The sequence below is a fragment of the Micropterus dolomieu genome, linkage group LG18, assembly GCF_021292245.1.
Source record: "Micropterus dolomieu isolate WLL.071019.BEF.003 ecotype Adirondacks linkage group LG18, ASM2129224v1, whole genome shotgun sequence".
Taxonomy (NCBI): domain Eukaryota; kingdom Metazoa; phylum Chordata; class Actinopteri; order Centrarchiformes; family Centrarchidae; genus Micropterus; species Micropterus dolomieu.
Genome location: NC_060167.1, coordinates 34,693,759 through 34,711,231, shown reverse-complemented (window position 1 = coordinate 34,711,231; position 17,473 = coordinate 34,693,759). Strand labels below are relative to the sequence as shown.

At 42.8% G+C, this 17,473-nt stretch overlaps 1 protein-coding gene across 4 annotated transcripts in view; it reads left to right on the top strand.

The window, feature by feature from the left end:
* LOC123956496 (calcium-dependent secretion activator 1) overlaps positions 1-17,473 on the top strand; it is a 153,601-nt gene that overhangs the window by 59,731 nt on the left and 76,397 nt on the right. For all 4 annotated transcript variants that reach the window (XM_046028711.1, XM_046028713.1, XM_046028710.1 and 1 more), the window contains exons 10-11: positions 9,984-10,120; positions 10,837-11,024. In XM_046028711.1, the coding sequence (XP_045884667.1) occupies positions 9,984-10,120; positions 10,837-11,024 (325 nt within the window). The remainder of the gene's footprint in view (positions 1-9,983; positions 10,121-10,836; positions 11,025-17,473) is intronic.

Sequence of the window (17,473 nt, the reverse complement as noted above, 5' to 3'; positions counted from 1 at the left end):
GAACCCATGCAGACACAAGGAGGACATGCAAACTCCACACAGAAAGGCCGAGGCAACGGGGGTTTGAACCCGCGACCTTCTTACTGTGCCGCCCGGTTGCTGCCACAATAATGGTAAATATGGTAAATAAATAAGATAAAGATCAATAAATCTTATGTTCCCTCTCCAGATTCCCAATGCTTTTTTACATCACAATCAGAATATTTATTTGCCAGGTATGTGTACACATACAAGGAATTTGACTCTGGGTTGTACATTGCTCACAATGTGCTTACTTATACAATAATACAGTAATAGAATCAAACACAGGGTACAGTATAGAGAACACATATATACACACTATAACAAAAACAAAATAGACAGATTGAGACAATAGTGTAATAGTGCAATGAGCAGAATGCAAAGGATGCAGGAGTAAATTATTATTATGTACATGTCGGAGGTGGATGTGGTATACAGGTGCACATACACATACATTCATACATGTACACAGTGTGATGGAGCATAGTGCAAAGGATGCTGGAATAAATAAGTATTATGTCCAGGTGTTATGTACTTGAGGTTGGTGGATTTGGTATACAGTATATACAATATACAATATGAACAGTATGAACAGCTCTGAAGTAGAGAATGAGGAATAAATGTTAAGTGGTAACAAGTAAACAGGTGGCTGATAAGAGACAGAGTTACTGGGTTATTGCACAGGAATTGTTCCTGACACTGTGAGTCAGAGTCAGCTGTTCATCAGAGTGATGGCTTGTGGGAAGAAACTGTTTCTAAGTCTGTTGGTTTTGGCGTACAGTGCTCTGTAGCGCCTACCAGAGGGGAGAAGCTGGAACAGGTTGTGTCCGGGGTGAGATGGATCTGCAGTGATGTTTCCTGGCTCCTGAATGGAGGGCAGGTTGGCATCGATGATCTTTTCTGCAGTCCTGACTGTCTGTTGTAGTCTGCTCCTGTCCTTTTTGTTGGCAGATCCAAACCACACAGTGATGGACGTGCAGGGAACTGACTGGATGATGGCTTTGTAAAGGTGGATCAGCAGCTCCTTTTGGAAGATTGAGCTTCCTGAGCTGGCGCAGGAAGTACATTCAGCAAACTTCAGGAGTTTGACAGATGGGTCTCCTGAGGTGCAGTTGTTGGTGTGGAGGGGGAAGAGCAGCGCGGAGAGCACTCACCCCTGGGGGGTGCCAGTGCTGTTTGCCCCGCTGCTGGATGTTTGTTGTGGAGGATGTCTGGGATGATGGTGTTGAACGCCGAGCTGAAGTCCACGAACAGGATTCTAGCATGTGTCCCTGGAGAGTCGAGGTGTTGCAGGATGTAATGCAGTCCCAAGTTGACAGCATCATCCACTGACCTGTTAGCCCTGTAGGCAAACTGCAGGGGGTCCAGCATGGGGCCTGTAATGTCTTTCAGTGGACTTCATCACTACAGATGTCAGGGCGACACGCCTGTAGTCATTTAATCCAGAGATGGAGGGTTTTTTGGGGACCGGGATGATTGTGGAGCGTTTGAGGCAGGAGGGAACTTCACACAGTTCCAGTGATCTGTTGAAGATCTATGTGAAGATGGGGGCCAGCTTGTCTGCACAGATTTTCAGACAGGATGGTGACACGCTGTCTGGGCCAGGAGCCTTCCTGATCTTCTGCTCTGGAAGAGCTGGCGCACATCCTCTTCACAAATCGTGAGTACAGGTGAGGGGTCAGAGAGAGGGGGTGAGAGAGTGGCAGTGGTGGAAGGTGATTGTTTGAAGATGGTGTTGGAGCGGGGGAGACTTGTGACTGTGGACTTCTCAAACCTAGAATAGAAACCATTCAGCTTGTCAGCCAGTTGTTGAGTACCAGCAGTGTTGAGGGATGGTCTCCTGTAGTTAGTGAGTGTCTGCAGGCCTCTCCACACTGACGCAGGGTCACTGGCTGTGAAGCTGTTTCCTAGCTTTTCAGCGTAGCCCCACTTTGCTGCTTTGATCTCCTTAGTCAGAGTGTTCCTGGCCTGGTTGTACAGGACTCTGTCCCCACTTCTGAAGGCCTCCTCTTTGGTCTTGCGAAGCTGCCTGAGTGTCGCTGTGAACCAGGATTTTTGGTTGTTGTATGTGCAGAAGGTTTTAGTCGGCACACACATGTCCTCACAAAAACTGATGTAAGATGTCACAGTGTCAGTTAGTTCGTCCAAGTCAGTGGCTGCAGCCTCAAAAACACTCCAGTCAGTGCAGTCAAAACAGGCCTGTAATAGATTTCAGTCTCGGCCTGTATGTCGGGATAAGATGAACCAGACAGTGATCAGAGAGTCCTAAGGCTGCACGGGGAACAGAGCGATAGCCTTTCCCCTTTGGCGTCTCTGGTAGATCCTGTACAGAGCTGCTGCTCCTCCAACTAATAACTCCGGGGAAGTTCCAGGTTCAATAAGGAGCGGTGGAATAGTGTGAACAGTTGAAAGTCCAGTGTTTAAGAGCTCTTCTCTGGTAAATGTTATCTGAGATCATAATCCGTGCCATCTTGAAACACAACACATTACATTTATTTATTTAGCTGACGCTTTTATCCAAAGCGACTTACAATTGCTATTTATGTCAAAAGTCCCATGCCTCTGGAGCAAGTAGGGCTTAAATGTGTTGCTCAGGGACACATTGGTGGACATGTCACAGTGGTCTGTTCAAGTATTTTCAATTAATGCAGAGAATCGCTGCACTGCACTGGACATCTTGGCAGTGCCTGACTCCGCTAATCAGAAAATGGGCTAAGATGTGGTATGGGTGGAGCAAGCAGAAAACTAGACTAGCTTTAGGACTTGGCCTCAAGTGGTCATTGATGAGAACCTCAGTTTTTGTCACTGGCTTTATTTTTCAGGACCCATGGTTGCTGCTTGACGTAGACATGTCTCATTTCTTGAGAAAATTACAAACATTTGACTACTGTGCCATGACTACGCCCTCTGTCCGTATGATGTCTCCGGTGTGTGTGTTATGGCATTTACTGCATGTAAACTAGGGATGCAATGATTACGATTATTAGATTTTGTTGGTACTGTTATTGTCATAGAAATAATCACGGTTTCATTTCAATTATATTTCTATAAAATAAGGGTAATATTTACTTTTATTCCCCAGGCGAAATTGTCATCTGTCATCAACTCTTATCCATACATATGTTTTAGCGAAAACGATAGAAAGAAATTGAGTGCAGTGTTAACTGAAATGCATTTCATTGGTAGCCTATAGTCCTGAAAGTCTATAACACGTTTATTTTTAATTCCCTATCAACTTGCTACGCTATTTAATATAATGTATTAGGCCTACCTTTACTTGGGCGTGCAAAGCTGGGTGGTGATCCCACAGGTGCTGCATCATGTGTAGTTATTCGCTCCTTTAGCAGGAACCCTTTAACGGCAAGTTTTTGAACAGGTGATCCGTCATCTTCAGTAACGCCTTGGTCAGTCTTGGTGTACCCGAAGTGCTCCCACACTGCCGACTTCAGCCGTTTCTTTGGTGGAACTAAAGCTTCACTGTTTGGTCCCTCTGCCATAGTTTAGCCAGTGTACAGTAGCCTCTGATAAGCACGACACTTACGCTGGTGCACCGCTCCTGTAACTTTGTTTTCGTTTTGTACAAGTTGCCACAGTTTCGTTCCGTGCAACAGAAACACTCTGTGTAGCGGTGCCTTTACGATTAATTAACCGTAACGTTTTAAATCGCGGTTAATAGTGAAATCCGGTAATCGCTGCATCCCTAATGTAAACTGTTGCGACATATTTATTGTGTGTTGTTTAGGGTAAGATAATGGTTATAACGTATGCATGTGATCCTTCGAGTTAATTCCAAGTTAAGTAGACCTGAATAAGTCACTACTGTGCAGTAAAGGGTTTGCACCTAATAGAAACCAGACATTATTTTTTTCAGTATTTATGTGGGACTGACAGATGTTCTGTGCTGCTTCTGATGGAGACATTAATGAATACACATACTCCCAGCATATAGTCAGAGAGTTAAAGAGTTAAAGGTCTTTCCCCAGCTAAGAGCCCTGGATTTATGGTAATGTCTGTGCTAAGCTCAGAGCACGTTCCTCTGCCTACAGCTCTGGGGACCTGGAGGCTCTGAGGAAATCCAAATATGACTTAAGGAAAGCCATCAAAGATGCAAAACTGGACTACAGGGACAGGTTGGAGTCTGACTACCACAGCTCTGACTCCAGACACATGTGGTATGGTCTGCAACACATCACAGGTTATAAAGGTAGAAACAGCCCTGCCTAAGTGGTGAGAATGGGCAACCTCACATCCTCTGCACTGACTCTGAGCACCGGAGCCCCCCAAGGCTGCGTACTCAGCCCATTCCTGTACTTCCTGTTCACGTATGACTGTGTGGCCCCACACAGCTCTAACGTCATTTTCAAGTTTGCAGACGACACCACCATCCTGGGTCTCATCTCTTACAAAAATAAGAAGGCTTACAGAGAGGGCAACAGGACAGCGACCTCTCTTTCAACGTCAGCAAAACTAAGGAGATGATCGTGGCCTTCAGGAAACTGAAGGGGGGAGGGCGCGCCCCCAGACACATCGATGTTGGTAAAGTTCCTTGGTGTGTTCATCAAGGATGACCTCACGTGGTCTAGGCAAGCAGACTCGGCAGTAAAATCTGCCCAAAAGTTATTATACTTCTTGAGGATACTCAAGAAGTTTGGTATGTCTGCAAAAATTCTACAGTTGCACCATTAAGAGCATCTTCACAGGCTGCATCACTGTCTGGCAGCTGCTCTGCTACTGATCATAAGGCCCTCCAGAGGGTGGTGAAGACAGCAGTGTATAATCAGTTGCCATATTCCTTCTGTGCAAGGCATCTACAACACACAATGCCTTAGGTTAGCGTGTAACATCATAAAGGATCACAACCAGCCAGGCCATGGTCTGTTCATGCTGCCGTCTGGTCGACATTAACAGAGCATCAGGTCCACCAGACTCACAAACACGTCGCCATATGGCATCTCAACCAGACTACTATGATCTGATCACTGAAAGACACTTGACATGCTCAGTCACTTCCATGTAAATAAATGTATATTTGCACATTTAAATGAACCCTTTCATAGGCACTACCATACTATTATTAATATTTAATTTTTCAGCTTACAGTGACTGACCAAACTCTCCATCTGCAGTCAGTTTTTTATAGAATAATAATAATAATTTTTTCACCAAAACATAGAAAAAATATGAATCAGCAAATAATGTCACAATGGACCTTTGTGCTCTGAGCCTTAAAGTGACAGGAGTACCATTCAACTGCCCCAATGACTCCAATGTTACTGAGACCAGAATTTTCAGGAGAGAAGCTGAAAAAAGGGTTTCCTAACTTAGCTCTATAGCCCTCATTTTTGACACCACAAACACATTTTTCAAAACTATACATTCAGCAGTCTCCTCTTTCTAACAATATACACTCACTGGCCACTTTATTAGGAATACTTTGCTAGTACCGGGTTGGACCCCCTTTTGCCTTCAGAACTGCCTTAATTCTTCATGGCATACTTTCAACAAGGTGTTGAAAACATTCCTCAGATACTTTGGTCCATATTGCATCACGCAGTTGCTGCAAATTTGAACCGTTGATACAAGGCAGGATGGATCCATGCTTTCATGTTGTTTATGCCAAATTCTGACCCTACCATCTGAATGTTGCAGATGAAATCAAGACTCAGACAAGGCAACTTTTTTCCAATCTTCTGTTCTTCAATTTTGGTGGTGTGAACTGAACCCTCAGTTTCCTGTTCTTAGCTGGCAGGAGTGGCCCACGATGTGGTCTCCTGCCGCTGTAGCCCTTCAGCTTCAAGGTTCAATGTGTTGTCCATTCAGAGATGGTGTTCTGCATACCTTGGTTGTAACAAGTGGTTACTTGAGTTACTATTGCCTTTCTGTCATCTGGAACCAGTCTGCCCATTCTGTTCTGACCTCTGACATCAACAAGACAGGTTCATTACATTAACTCATTTAGCTGACTCTTTTATCCAAAGCGGCTTACAATTACTATATATGTCAGAGGTCGCACGCCTCTGGAGCAACTAGGGATTAAGTGTCTTGCTCAGGGACACATTGGTGTCTCACAGTGGAATCGAACCCGGGTTTCTCACACCAAAGACATGTGTCTTATCCACTGCGTCATCGCCACCCCACCCCTAGGTTTGTCCACACAACTGCCGCTCACTGGATATTTTCTCTTTTTCGGACCATTCTCTGTAAACCCTAGAGATGGTTGTGCGTGAAAATCCAGTATCGCCAAACAAACCTTTCCTGAGGAAGCCAAAATCCTTCTGGGAGAATGTCCTGCGGACAGATGAGACTAAAATTAAGCTTTTTGGTAAAGCACCTCATGATTCTGTTTTCAGAAAAAGAAATGAGGCCCTCAAAGAAAAGAACACGGCCCCTACAGTCTACAGTACTGATGTTTTGGGGCTACTTCAAGCACCGGATGTCTTGACTGTGTGCATAACATTATGAAATCTGAAGACAACCAAAGAATGCTGGGGTGCAATGTAGGGCCCAGTGACAGAAAGCTGGGTCCTTTTAAAGCATACTTCAAAAAGCACCCAAAAGTGGTTGAAGACAAAGCACTGGAGAGTTCTGAAGTGGCCAGCAGTGAGTCCAGAAATCAGTCTAAATCAGCAGTTGGGAGAAGCAACCCATCAAATCTCAAAGACCTGGAGCAGTTGGCAAAAAATTCCAGTACAGAGGTGTAAGAAACTCATTGATGGTTACAGGAGGAGACTGATTTCTGTTAGTTATTCCAAAGGGTGTCCTCCCAAATATTAAGTTAAGGGTGCCAATAATTTTGTCCAGTCCAGTATTTGAGGTCTGTGTGGAATATCTCAGATTTGCGTTTTTTTCTCAGCTTTTTTTGTTGTTGTTTGCAAACAAAAGAAATAAACATGAGAATTCCAAATCATTTGTAATTACAACACTTTTCTGGGAGAAGTAGTGCATTATGTGACAGACATGCAGGGGTGTCCGTATTTTTGGCCATAACTGTAATAAGACAAACACTGACAAACCGAAAGCTGCCTGATGGTAACGTGACCTCCACAGGAGGCTGTGGAGTAGCCCGGATTTAAACCCAGAACATTAAGCTAGCAATGCAGTTTAGCTCCAAGCCATTTTTCAAGCAATGATTTTCAGCTCTTAGCTGTACATAAAGAAATGCACTCTAGCTTCCAGCATTTCTAGTAATGCAGTGACTCCCGGCTGTCCATCCATGAAGCTCAGCATCAATTATTCAGCAGGCAGCAATCCCACCACAATTGCGTTAGGAAGTGTATCTTCATGATAAGGTATGCAGTGGTGTAGACTTGAATGGTTAGGTGTCAGGGCATCAATGATCTTCACTAGTGACAGAAACATCTAGATGTGTTTCATGGTCAGTCCACATAAAAAGAAAGCCATGTGCTAAATAGCCCCAAATGCTTTTGACCATCAAACCCAGGACCAGCAGTGTGTCTGCTGCCTCCCGGTTCCTCTCCTCTGGATCTATAAATGAATAGCAGCTATCAATCATTGTCAGGGCCGTCCTTCTTGAGCCCAGACGGACGGGGGTGACCAATGTCACTGCATGTTACTGTCCAGCCCTCCCGCCTCCACTCCCGCTCACTCACATCAAACAGACCTGACAGGCCACCAGCTACAGACCAAAGGGGCACTGCAATGTCACCTTTTTAGATATTTGGGGGAGGGTGGGGAAGGGTAGGGGGGGTTTGACTTGTTGAGGGGACAGAATCAGCTTCCAGCATCCTGCTCTTTGTTTTGTTTGTAGATTGACAGCTGGGGTGCTTTTGTTGGGCAGTGAAGAGGACGTTGGCTGACAAATCTCTTGATTGCTGTGTAGCTCGGTATAACCTTCATTCACATCTGTCCCAGGTTTGTCCTGACTGATGTCCACACTCCAATTTCACTATCAAAGTTTTATTTAATCTATGATGAGCAATGCAACATATAGAAATTATACCACATCCAAAGAGTACTTAATTGCATGTGCATTCTAAAATATTGCACATGTAATTGTAGTACCTGTTATAGGTGATCAACTAAGAATCATTGCGTAGATGACAACAGGTGCAAACACAATGGAGGTGGCAGTATTTAAATGAGGGTTTTAATGGTTTCTGCCATGGAGAGTCGGGAGGGAAAGCAGCCACTGCGTAAAAACCTTGGTTTGTTTGGTTCAGTGCGTCCCGAGTATGTGGAAATTGTATGTACCTGCTCATCCTGCCTAAGATTGCACTAAGCACTTGGGAAACCCCCCATGAAAAACTGCTTTGGGAAACCCCAGCAGACACCGCTACAGTATGATGGAATGACCCAGATGTGAGGAAATGCCAGCAGATCGCGCTTCATCCAGCCAGAGGGACCAATCACCGATCATCCGCAGCGGGCCCGGTTCTCCTGGCCATTTTTGAAAGATGTCCTTCTCCGTGCGCACCGTTAGTAGATCAGCTTACATGTTAATTTGCTGGTGATATCAAGTTTGCACACGTTTTTACTCACGCAAACCTTTAGTACAACTGTATAATTCATAATAAAGATGGGTTTAATCAAATCAAAGCAACAAGGCGCAACACTGTCACAGTATATTAACATATCATTATATAGGATTTGTAAACATATTCACATGTAAATCCCAAATCCAAGAAAGTGGAAACATAGCAGGTGCCCCCTTCCCCTTTGTATCCCAGCAAAGCCTCCAGGTTTACATCTATTACAGCCCCCAGCAACCCTGCAAAATGAAAAGAGTCATTCACCAATCCACCTGGAGCACCCTGTATGAATAACACACCATCAGGAAAGCAAGTGAAAATTTGTTAGAGTGGGGCAGATTAGAGTGGGGCTGTCACATCCACAGCTCATTCTGAGATGTTCAGAAAGCATTCTATTAGGGGCCACACCAGGGTCTGGGGCCACTGACACAGCAGTTAAATAGCATTAGAAATGGGAAGGGTTAATGGGTGTAGTGGGGCGACTGTTGGTTGGTATTACGGGTAACACAGTTCTGGACCTTGGTTACAATTGAATTGCAGATTTATTAAGGTGTGTGGCTTAACAAATAAATTGCCTATTAGCGGTCAATGCAATATCCTGTTTTATACACCAGTAGATTTGTCTAAAGCATAGAGTTTAGCTGTACAGCAACTCTACAGACTTGCTTTGAGTGGTTTCTAAAATGCCATTCACAAGGCTGAGCCCACTGGAAGAACAACTCAGTTAAGCTTTCACTACAGAGTCCACACATTTCTTGGAAGATTCTTTTTTGGTCTTGTAGTCTTGCACCTTGTTTACATGCAGTGGATGTGTACTGCTTTACACTACAAGTGTTTCAGCTCACTTGAACCTAAGAAGAGGGCTGCATAGATTCAAATTGGTGTGTACAGACATGAATGCATGACTATGCATGAACACAACATGAACATGACCCCAGACCTCAGAACTAACCTTCAGCCTCCAGAGTAGCAGTCACCTCCTGAAAGCTGACTGGAAACCTCTACTGTCCTTAACTTTCCCATGTCTGTTGAGTCAAAACTGGCAAACCTCCTGAAGGACCCAAAATGGAGTCAATGCTGGACACATAATGTAATAACTGACTAGCACTTTTTGTTTTATTTTATTTTTATTTTTTTACATGTGATCACCTGTTTAGATAATAGGGTGCGCTTACATCAAAACTGACATTTATGAACAGCTTCACAAAACTTGTACCCATTGTAAATTTTGCAGAATTTAATATGTTTAAATAATTACAATTTATTTTTTATTTAACGTAAACTTGCAGTTAACTTTGACCCTTGTTATAAAAGTGTGTAAAGCATTGCTTTATTGTTGGCACTTCATATTATCATTTGTTCCAATTACATTTTTGTGAGAGTCATGGCAAACTTTATTGTTGTTTTTCTCTTATATTTGCCTTCTTTCTTTTTCTCTTTCTCCTCACTTGACGGGTAAATGGGTGTGTACAGATGCTGATCGAGCCCAGAAACACGGCATGGATGAGTTTATTTCAGCCAACCCCTGTAACTTCGACCACGGCTCACTGTTTGAGCTGGTGCAGCGCCTTACTCTAGACCACAGACTCAATGACTCCTACTCCTGCCTGGTAAGGAAAGGATTTATAACAATGTAATAGTCACTGTGTAACTGTCAATCCCGGTGGTGCACCTGGTTGTACACATGAGAAGAGACAGAAATATTAGTGTGAAGAATAAAAAAAAGGCTGCATACTCCTTCACCACCACACAGATGACCAATCGCTGCATAAAGAAGGGAGTTATTGGATTGTCATTTTAGAAAAGTGGTTGGATGCAGCCTGCTTCATTAGGGGTTTCAGCAACTTTCGACAATCTGTCAAGCACTTTGTTGGAAGCAGGCTGAGGACCGAATTCCCTGCTCAAACTTGGCTTTAGAATGTGCACATTTGTGAAGTTTAGCTCTAGTGTGAACACCAGGTCCATGCACGTTGAAATCGTTTCAACTTTAGCAGTCTGAGGTGTCACTCAAACACAGCACAGGTACACTCTCTGTCGTACATCTCTAACACAGCTGCTTCCAGTAAAGGCTGCACATCTGCTTTTTGTGGAGAAAACACAAATACTGCACAATTAGTCCTGTGGCAAAGAATCACTTCATGTTCTGAACACACCTTAAGACAAACTGAGAATGCACTAAGGCGTCACTCACATTTAGAGGCGGTCAAAGACCCATATGGGTAAAGATATCGGTATTATGATGCAAACTGCACAGCTTGCAGTCTTGTATGACATCTGTTTGCCTCATCAGAGGAGTCACACTGAAGTGTTTGTGTGTCACCCACAGGGCTGGTTCAGTCCCGGTCAGGTGTTTGTCTTAGATGAGTATTGCGCTCGCTACGGCGTTCGAGGCTGCCATCGGCATTTATGTTACCTGAGTGATCTGCTGGAGAGGGCCGAGAACGGAGCTATGATCGACCCCACCCTGCTGCACTACAGCTACGCCTTCTGTGCCTCCCACGTCCATGGAAACAGGTACTAATCAAACCAATTTAAAATGATTGAAATAGAAAATATTTTTTTTTATTGTCAAAACTTGTTGGAGAAGGGAAATTATGACAAATGAATGACAAACAGCCCAGTCCTTATATACAGGCACATGTGCAACGTGTGACCCCCCTCTGTTTTATATGCTTTATTCTTTATATGAGTTGTATGCTTCAGTTTGACTCCTCTTGCATGTCTATTGGTTTTTTACTTTGCATGTTGCTTGCAAGCTCACATTTCCTCTTTCTTTTGTCTTTTTATCCCTGTATAACATCTTAACCTTGTTCACTTTCACAAAATGACCTTCCCTTCACTGTTCCCAAAACCTTGCACTTTCACACAACCACACCTAGTCAGCGTGTGTCTGAGTTGTTAAACTGGCCAGTATCTGAGGCCGAACTTGAACAAGCCCTTTTCCCCTCTACCCCTGAGCTCCCTGTCCAAACTGCTAAGAGAGAACTCAGAATCATTGAGTTCATGAAGAAAATGGACCCCAGGTCCCCAATTTTCTCAGGAATTAGAAGGTAAGTCATCTCATAGTCTGTGTTGTACGGTGTAACTAGGAGGGACTCCTAGTTAATGCGTGCCATCATTCCTATTGTTAACTGGACAAAATCACTGCTTAGATCTAGAGATGCAGCGACGTCGGCAGTCACAGTTTTCCAACATGAGCAGTCAGACTGTCAAACGTTTTGAAACAAATCGGGTTTAACCCAGTTATCAAAACCAATTAATGGAAGTTAAGCTAAAGTAAACAATAAGTACAGAGTCACAGGAAGTAGAAAAAAAACTGAATGGCCTACACACTACACGTCTTGTGTTTTAAGACGATTGAGTTTCTTCGATCATCATCTGTCATATGAAGTCATCTGATATGCATTCAGTTAAAGAAATAAAAAGTTTGGTTCAATAACAAAACCCTAAAGCCCTATGGAGCGCCTCTCCTGCTTGTGACAACGCTGTCAGCCCAAGTTGTTAGACCCAAAGGAGAATTAGTGTTAGTTTTGTCTGGTTCACAAGGAGTTTAGACTTTCGGCACCACAGTGCATGCATCAAGCTGCCGTCACTCTTCTATTTCCATTCAGTTCGGTTTGCAGGTTGGTAATTCAAGTTTATGTTTGTAAATTATAGCCTGCAATTCTTTTTTGCTCATTTTGCTCTGTGTACAAGGACGCAGTGAAAAAATGCAAATGTTTCAAATAATAACATGACGTTGAAATTGTGGGCTTCTCAAATGATGATTGGAATAATCAACATTTACGGTGTAGCCTAAAATATACCTTGTGCGTTGACTTAGAAAAACGGTTAGAATTTTGAGTACAACTATGTTTGAGATAGATGATTTTTACAGACAGCTGCCAAAGTGTTTCCTGTAGCTCTGGTATAAAACTAAATATGGTACAGTAGCATATTCTTAGACTTGCTTTTAGAGGAGCAGTTTTCAGTCACAGATAAAACGGAGTAATTTCCTGAAGGGTCTGTGGTAAGTGACACAGGAGTCATCTGGCCTTTATTCCAGTATGTACCCTGTTATCTAAGTTGTGGTATTTACCCCTTGTCTAATCTGCTGTGATGTGCTCGGACATCAAATCTGTCAACATCACAGTCGGTTGTCTGCGAATGAAGCGTAACAAAGATAGACGAGGGCCACTCTGGCGCTGAGGGCAAAGGTCAGAGAGGGCTGTCTGTCAGTGCCCCCCCCCCTCCCCCCTCCCATCCCTCCAACTAACCCTATCCTCTTTCCATCTATCCGCCCATCCATCCTTCCCTTCTGTCCTGCTGACAAACAGTGACTGAGGACTGAGGCCTTTTCTGATCAGCATGGACAGATGGACAACACTTGCTCCAAGAGAAACAGAGAAAAAAAGGAAAGAGAGGGACAAATACTGTAGAAGACAAATATGAGATAAGGAGTTTGATTGAAATCTGTGGAGAGAGAAATGCGGAATATTATCAAACTTTTTTTCACAAAAAGAGGGTGAGCATACGCAAGCAGTAGTTTGGTTTAAACACGGCATCAAAAAGTTGTTTCCTGCTGCCAGAGGACAGAGTTCAGCACCTTTTATTATTTATATTCAAAATAAATACATAAAAATGTAAATTCACAACTAAATGTAGATTTTTCTTTTCACAAAGTCCAAAAATAATGAGCCTTACATATCTACACATCCACACACATTAAACAGAGACCTGTGCTGCCCGTCCAGCCGGCTCGCCTGGAGGTCAAGGCATGACAGGTTGACAGGTTGTCATGTGTGACACCGGAATGTCTCCACTGCCAACACGGCTGCGTGTGCCCCAGTGCACACACCTCCAGACCACCCCCCCACCCAAACAAACACACACAAACACCCCACCCCCACCCCTGCCTCCTAATAGCCTGCTGGCCCGGAGGTGTTGGTGCACCAAGTTCGACTCAATTGCCCGGTCGCCTGCTATAGTGTCAGGATTTGACTTCTGTCCAGCAAAATGTCGACTCCATTTAGATTGACTGTTTGTTAGGAAATGGCTTTAAAATAAACAAATAAAATATCAGCTGCTTTTTATTTGACATAAAATAGATCCATCCAATGCAATCCATGTGATTTTAAATGTATCATGTATCATTGGAGTTGAATTAAATATTTTGTGTCAATCTAAAGACAATAGAAGACCATCCGTACACACATGCAGGGGTGTGCAAAAATGTTGTGATTTTTTAGGATTGATAAAGAAAATCCACAATAAGCTTATAGAAATGATCACTAAGTCAGTGTATAGAGCTCAGTTTAAATGTTTTTCTTGTGGAAAATAACTTTTTAGCTCAAATATTTTTAGACTGATTTGCAGCCATTATTTTTATATATTTACTCTATAATTTATCAATTATTATCTCAGCCTCAATCAGAGTCCAAGATGACATATTCAAATGTCATGTTTTGTCAACTAACAGTTCAAACCCCACATTCAGTTTAATGTTTAATAGGAAATAAAGACAGCCAGAAATTCACATTTGAGAAAGTCAATTATCACAATAGTTGATACATTTTCTGTCAATCAACTAATTGACTAATCAACTAATCCTTTCAGCTCTGGGTTGATTGAGGAGGATAGTAGTTTCCTACGTATAATTAAAATTCAAATTGCAGGAGGTTTTTTAAAGCAAACATGTTAAATGGTAATCTACCTTAAGGACTTGATGTGGTTCTCCACTGCATATAAAAGGAGATGTGAAAGTGTCACTGATGGCTCATTTGCTTGTTGTCGTCATTGGAGCTGTGAGGTCATGAGGCCAAGCAAACATGAGGAAGCTGCCAAGAAACAACGTGCGCTTGGAAGAAAAAAAGAGAGAGAACCCTGCAGGACTTAATTAGTGTGAAATTTCCCTCTTTCATTTCTGTCACAATGTGAAAGGTGAGATGGCTTTTTTGCTGTGCATTTCTCTAAAAATAATATCTCCAATTTTGGTGTCTATTGCGTATGATCACCAGCCACAAAAGAAAGGGTACAGCAAAACCAGCGGAAAGGCGTGTAAACTTATAAACTCAAGCTGCTGATTATCATACAAAAAAATGTATTCAGGATCATTCATTATTATTTCATTAATACAAAGAACACCAGTTTGTTATCATTATTTATCAATTTTACATTCATTATTCGTAGTGTTTACACTGTTTATTGTCCTCTACAGACTGCTCTGATTTTCAAACATTAAAACTGGCACCTCTTACCATTTGTGCAACTCTTAACTTTAATACCATCCTGTAAGTACTGTGTCTACTTTACAAATAAAAAAAAAATACAGTATTAATTTGCGCGATGAACTGCCAATCTGAAGAGTCAAAAACTTGAGCTCCATGCAGTGATCTCCTCCTCAGCTTCATCTCAGCAGCGGAGGCCTACAGGTGGCTGTGACACACTGACAGTGTCTGTGGAAATGTCCATGAAAAGTGAGGGGAGTCTGGATGAGATGATCGCTGATGCTGAGCAAACTAGTACCCCTTGAAATGAAACACAGCACTCATGGAGCAGTGCAGTATACACACACACACACACACACACACACACACTCTCACTGTCTGGTGAAATGACATGTCAAAGGGGGGAGGAGGAGTGTCATGTCTCCTGCTTCTCGTCATGCTGTCTTGGCCACCAGTCCAGCACCTCTTCTGTCACATGCACTCTGCTCACACTCCACCCAGACCCAACCATGTCACAAACGATAAACACATTGGAAACAAACACACCTCCTTGTAAAGCTGTAATTACTATGCCTTGACATAACAGGGAGAATATGACACAATAATGGCGTGAACCCCCTAATGTTCTGTGTAGGATGTCTTAATTACATGGATTAAAATTAGTGCTATTAAAGCCATATTATGTAAGATTTGGAGTGTAATATATTACCACAGGACAGCTGAACGTGTGCATTTGTTTTGATTACATTACTTATGATCAAAAACTAACAAGTCAACAACTTTGCTAGCACAGCCAAACTTTAACAACAAGACAATAGCAATATTACTTAGTCCAACAGAAAGACTGCCAGCTTGGCGTCTGTCTTGCAGCCTTTTATTTTATAAAGCTCTGGCCTGCGTCCGGCAGCCTCTTGCTTGGTCACTCTCTTTTCTCTTCTTTGCTTCCTCCGTAAACGTTCTCTTTGAAGAAAAGTTACATAATGTTGCACGAAACTTGGCTTGCATGCTAGCCAACAAAGCTAGACAGCAGCCGACGCAAGAGCACTTACGGTAACGTCACAAATGTCCGAGTGTGCTAATAAGTTACTAGTCTTACTAGTCCATCAGCAGGAAGGCCAGCTCAGCATCTGTCTTGCATCCTTTCGGCTCTTTTAGCTCACACCAACTAGCTAGCTACTTCTTATAGCTAGCTTGCTGAAGAGTCTTGTTGGTGTTTGATGTGGTGCGGTAAAGCTTTACCGTCGTTGTGATAAGTTTGTGACTCGATTTACTCGATTTATGCTTGGTTAAGTAGGAGTAAGATACTTATAGCATATGTTTTGATGTGTAGCTCAGCGTGACACAAGAACGATGTTGCCTATCTTTTGTGATCAGGCCATATTTTAATTTTACAGTTTTTGCAGTTCACCTGTGAAGTCACTTGAGTGCCGGTGGACTATACGTGCACTTAAGTAATTGGAGTTAAATCCAGGTTATTTTTGTTTCACCATGTCTCATTACTAAATAGGAGACTGCTATAATTCCTGAATGCTTAGGCTTTATAGCTACCCCATAACCATAAATCTAATCTTAACCCTCACCCATGGTCACAAGTTTGACCTCCTCCTGACTGCACCCCACCTCCTCCCTGATCTTTCTCAGAGAAGTCTGTGCGTCTCGGTGGTTATATCACGGTGTCTCAAAAAATTCATGTTATGTTAAATAACAGTCATTATAATTTTCATGCGTCCTGGTGCTGGGGGCACATACTGTCATTTGCCTTGATTTGTGTATTTTCTTATATCATGATATCAAGAGTTTTGGGATGGTTAGGATTTCCAACAATAAAGGTATGTTCACACTGGGGTATTTCTTTTGTACCAACCTGAGTTGGATTGCCCCCTACAGTGCAACTTTTTACTAGTGTTACCAGAAAATGAGATTGACTCAGATTTTTACATACACAGTAAAAGATTGAGAACGATTTCAGCATTGTGCAATTTTGTTTGTGGTATTAATATTGTTCTGTACTGAAACATCAATGAAACCTTTTATAGATTTACCACAGTGATCATCCATCCGTCCATCCATCCATCCATCCATCCATCCATCCGTCCATCCATCCATCCATCCATCCATCCATCCGTCCATCCATCCATCCATCCATCCATCCATCCATCCATCCATCCATCGTCAACCGCTTATCCTGCATACAGGGTGGCGGGGCTGGAGCCAATCCCAGCTGAAATCGGGCGAAAGGCGGGGTACACCCTGGACAGGTCACCACAGTGATCAATGGCTGACAATTAAAGAATGCCATAAATTATTTTAGAATATTCCCGAAATGCTGTATGGTATGGATTGTTTTTCTGTGGAACCTAATTAAGATAATGCCATTGAGGTGGAATCAGGTCCAATTTAGTAAATATTACTGTAATAATATTATTACACTAGTAGTGTAACTAATTACTTTTCTAAAACAGCAATATTGTTACAGTTACTAATCCAAGTAACTCTGCGTTACTCGTTACTGAACGCACCATCCTTGACGTGATTGTGCGCCACCAGACTTTGTTGTTCATGCCCGCTGAAAGCCAAAACTAAAGGAAGGATGGAGGGAGGGAGAGAGGCGTTCTTTCCACAGCTATAAGTACTGCCATTACTGTGTCACAGTCTAAGTCCCCCCCCCCCCTTCTGCTGCCGCCCTGTCATTCTGTTGAGCACTGGAAAGTAACGTAACAAGTAACGTAACTAGTTACTTTTATCACCCAGTAATAA